The sequence below is a fragment of the Microtus ochrogaster genome, chromosome 22 (genome assembly GCF_000317375.1).
Source record: "Microtus ochrogaster isolate Prairie Vole_2 chromosome 22, MicOch1.0, whole genome shotgun sequence".
NCBI classification, from domain to species: Eukaryota; Metazoa; Chordata; class Mammalia; order Rodentia; family Cricetidae; genus Microtus; species Microtus ochrogaster.
This window is the reverse complement of record NC_022023.1, coordinates 34,511,980-34,515,877: the sequence shown is the minus strand read 5'-3', so window position 1 is coordinate 34,515,877 and position 3,898 is coordinate 34,511,980. Positions and strand designations below refer to the sequence as shown.

The following is a 3,898-nucleotide window of genomic DNA, read 5'->3' as shown; positions in this document are numbered from 1 at the left end:
ATAAAATTCAGACCTTTTGGCTACCTGCACCTTTTTTACCTTTGGTCTCTTGGCTGCTGTTCCTGGATCCCCCCCTTTCCACCTGTCCTCCTCTCCCTCTCTACACCTGACCCTTCTCGGTGTGATCATGAATACTCAGGACTCTCACTATGCTCTCCAGGTATCAATAATAAACTTTCTCCTTCACCACACTTAGGAGCAACCAGGTTCTTTCCTGTCCTTTTTTTTTATTCAGTTATACCCAATGATGTAGGTCAAAACTATTTATTTTCTGTTATCTTATTTACAATGAAAATTAAGCATTCATTTAAGCACTAACTAAAGGATTAAGAGGAGAGAACAATTTTTGTATAATGAATGACTAATACTTCTGGAAATTAAACTGCCTTGGCTTAGTACAGTAGACTGTTTTGTATGAGAAGTTGGGCTTGTTTTCATTTTTTTCTCCCATGAAGGGATCATTGATTTTTGTGTGTGTGTGTGTTGTTCCTTCTATTGGAGAAAAAGAAAAATCATTTCCCATCAAGAGATTTTTAATATTGAATTGTTCCCACTATGAGGGAAAAACAAGATTAACAAAAAAACCTTGAGCAAAAATCAAGCAAACATATAAAAAGGAAATTCACGTCCTGAACCATTTGAGCCAGCTCATGCTTCAGCAGTGCAGCCCGAATGGCTTTGGTGGGCCCTGGGCAGGAAGACGAAGCGCACTGCCCCAGAGCTCTGACTTCCAGTCAGCGTCTGTATGAGGGCATGTCCCAAACTTACAGGGCCGCCCTGGAAACCGAAATGCTCTGGAGTCCATCCGGCCTGCCGTGTCAAGATGTGTACAGCAGAAATTATCTCTCCATTTAAATATATATATATATATATATATATATATGACAAGGACTTTATTACCCAAGTCCAGCTGTGACTGGGTTTAGAGTAAAAAAAAAAGAGGTGTGGGGATTACCTGAGCCATAAATCATATAATGTGACAGTCAAGTGTGGCTTTAAGGACTCCTCAGTGGAAGGCCTGCAAGCAGGACACGGGATGGAATTCCTCCCCACAGCAGTGGAGCACAGCAGTAAAGCAGCTGGACACGGGCTCTTCCTGCCATTGTCACTGCTGTGAGCCGCTGCTTCAGCACCATCACAGACTCCACACAGAGATGTCAAAAGTGGTCTGTGGACTTGGCGGAAAAGACCAGGGTGCCATAGTCTCACGTGGACTCCAGGACACTAACGGTCCAAAAAGCTAGGGTGGCGGCAGCAGCACGTGTTTACGTTTGGCCTTTTGAGAAAGGGTCTCACTTATAACCCAGGCTTGACTAAATTTCACAGTGATCTCCTGCAACAGTGTCCTCAGTCCAGAGTTCAGTTGTGCTACACACCAGGCTTCTGTTTATTTCACTAATAAAAGTGCAGAATGAATAGAAGTCGGGCACGGTGGTGCAGGCCCTTAATCCGAGCTCTCTGCAGCAGAGGCAAACTGATCTTTATGATTTTTAGGGCTAGCCTGATCTGCATAGTGAGGTCCTGTACAGCCGGGGCTACAGAATGAGACCCTGACAAAGAAAATGAAACACTAGGAACATGATGTAAAAATAAGTATTCTTAATTGGTTTCCTTATTTTCACTTTGATGCAGAATTGGCAGAAAAACAAATCTGTAGACCCGTATGTCAAGTGAGCTGTAAAGTATGTATAATTTCGTCATCAGAGTCTGCGGCTCTACAGTAAACATGACGTGAGAAGTAACAAGCTCACTCTGACCCCGTAGGGTTTAGTTCTCTAAATCCTGTGTTTGCACTGATGGGCCTTTTCCACAGCATAGCGGTTTAAGGGAGTGCAGATTAGTGCATGGTTTTTAATCAAATTTTCTTTTTACAAAAATGAAAATCATAGCCTGTTTTCCACAGTTGGCCTGAGGTATCTAGCTCAGGAAGTGGCCGATTTCCATTGTCCTTGCTCAGTTTCATAGCAAAACCTCACTAATACCCCCGAAAAGAGTCCTGCTGAGTGCAGAGATGTCCAGGGAAGACTTTGCAGTCCAGTCCCAAGTTCTGCTGCAATGCCAGTCTCTGCAGGTCTGGGCTGGAAGCCAGGGCTGGGAACCACTGTGCCCCGTCCCTTCACAACACTTCGTCCCTAAGGAGGCCGCTCCTGGCACTCAGGTCTCAGTAGCCAATCAGGACCTCCAGATGGACTGCCAGTCAGCATGGGGAGGGCACTTCCGGTTCGCCGTGCTGCAAACACCTTGTCTTTGGACTGAGGAAGAAGGTTCTACTGCTCCGTGTGCTGCGCTGTGATCCGCTGCCCGGAGCCCGGAGCCTTGAGGCGAGCCAGGCGAGCTCGGAATCCGCCATGGTGAGCGAGGGCCGCCGTCCCCACGCGGGTGGAGCCGCGGGATCCGGTGTGGGGTCCTGCCGGGTCTGTAGGAACCGGCGGCCGACGCGGTGGGCGGAGTGATTCCCTTTGCCCCCTGAGGTCCCTGCAGGTCTCACGGTGAAGCGGGACCTCTGAGTGATTTCGCTCTGCTGCACGCGCAGAGCATGGAGGAAACTGAGCGTTTGTGTGGGAACGTCCTTGTTACCGTGCAGGACATCCGTTGTTATCAGACAGATTTGTGACTCTCCATGTTTGCTGAACTGAAGACTTTCGGGCTTAATTTGTTAAAATAGTTAAATCAGAGGCGATGGTGCATGCGTTTAAACCCAGTGTTTGGGAAGCAGAGGTCAGCCTGGTCTATAGAGCGCGTTCCAGGACAGCCAGGGGCTACAGAGAGACAGCCTGTCTGGAGAAACAACTACAAAAACAAAAAGGTCAATAGAATTTAAAACTTTTGTAGCCTTGTGGAGGAAACATCCACTTAGGTAGAATGCAGCTTCCTGATGGCATCATCTACAACAGCCACACTTAAGCACAGCAAGAGACTGATGCCTTCGTTGCTTCCAGCGGACCTGATCCAAGGTTCCCCAGGTTCTCTGAGTGAACTGGGTAGGGAGGGAAACAAGGTATCATGCCTTGCACTCAGAGAAAAGATGTTGCTTTAAACCTAAGTTTGGAGACCTTGAATTGTTTAATCTCTTCTTAGATGGGGTAGGGAAGGTTATATTAAGGAAGCCTGTAACCAACCAGAGAAGTTGACTCCCGTTATTTGGAGGAAATAGTTTTTCCTATTGTTTGTCTCTCTTTGTCTTCTCGTCTTCCTCTCTCTCTGTTTTCCGTAGTGTCTTTCACTCTTTCCTTTAGAACTCTTTCTTCATAGATTGTATTCGTGTCATGGTTTATATTTGCTCAGCATTCTCAGGCTCCTATCTTTGAATGGTTGTCCCAACTAGTGGAAGTAACTGAGTAAAATTAGGGGGTCTGCCCTTCTGGGAGTAGATGTGTCTTGTTTGTATAGGTGTGTCACTGTAGGTGGGCTTTGAGGTTTCAGGAACCCAGTGCAAGACAGTTGTCTCTTCCTGCCTGCCGCCTGCCTGTGTATCAGGTTTTAACCCTCAGCCCCATGTCTGCCCACTGTGAAGCTTCCTTTCAAGATGAGAATGGACTGACCCTTGGTCAGTCGCCAAATTAAAAGCCTTCCATTATAAGAGAAGCCTTGATCGTAGGGCTTCTTCACAGCAAGAGCAGAGTCAGAAAGACAGGTTGTGTAATATATTATCTCTCTGTATTCTGTACATGTCCTGGAAAATCAGATAAGGGTAAATGAAAGAGCAGTGGACTGATTTTATATGGGGGAAGGGGCGTCTTGGTTACTAGTAAACAATAATTTTTTTAAAAAAAGATACTTATTTTATGTATATGAGTGCTCTGTCTACATGTATGTCTTTTTTTATTTTTTTTATTGAGAAAAGGAAAAAAAGTATCCGCCTCCTCCCAGCCTCCCATTTTCCTTCCCCTCCTCCCCC

The 3,898-nt window shown here is 46.0% G+C and overlaps 1 protein-coding gene across 1 annotated transcript in view; it reads left to right on the top strand.

Moving 5' to 3' along the window:
• Positions 1-2,252: 2,252 nt before the first annotated feature.
• The window catches only part of LOC101992876 (zinc finger protein 431-like), a 31,685-nt gene continuing 30,039 nt past the window's right edge, over positions 2,253-3,898 (top strand). Inside the window, exon 1 of the mRNA XM_013350264.2 lies at positions 2,253-2,351. Coding sequence (XP_013205718.1) covers positions 2,349-2,351 — 3 coding nt within the window. The 5' untranslated portion in view covers positions 2,253-2,348. The remainder of the gene's footprint in view (positions 2,352-3,898) is intronic.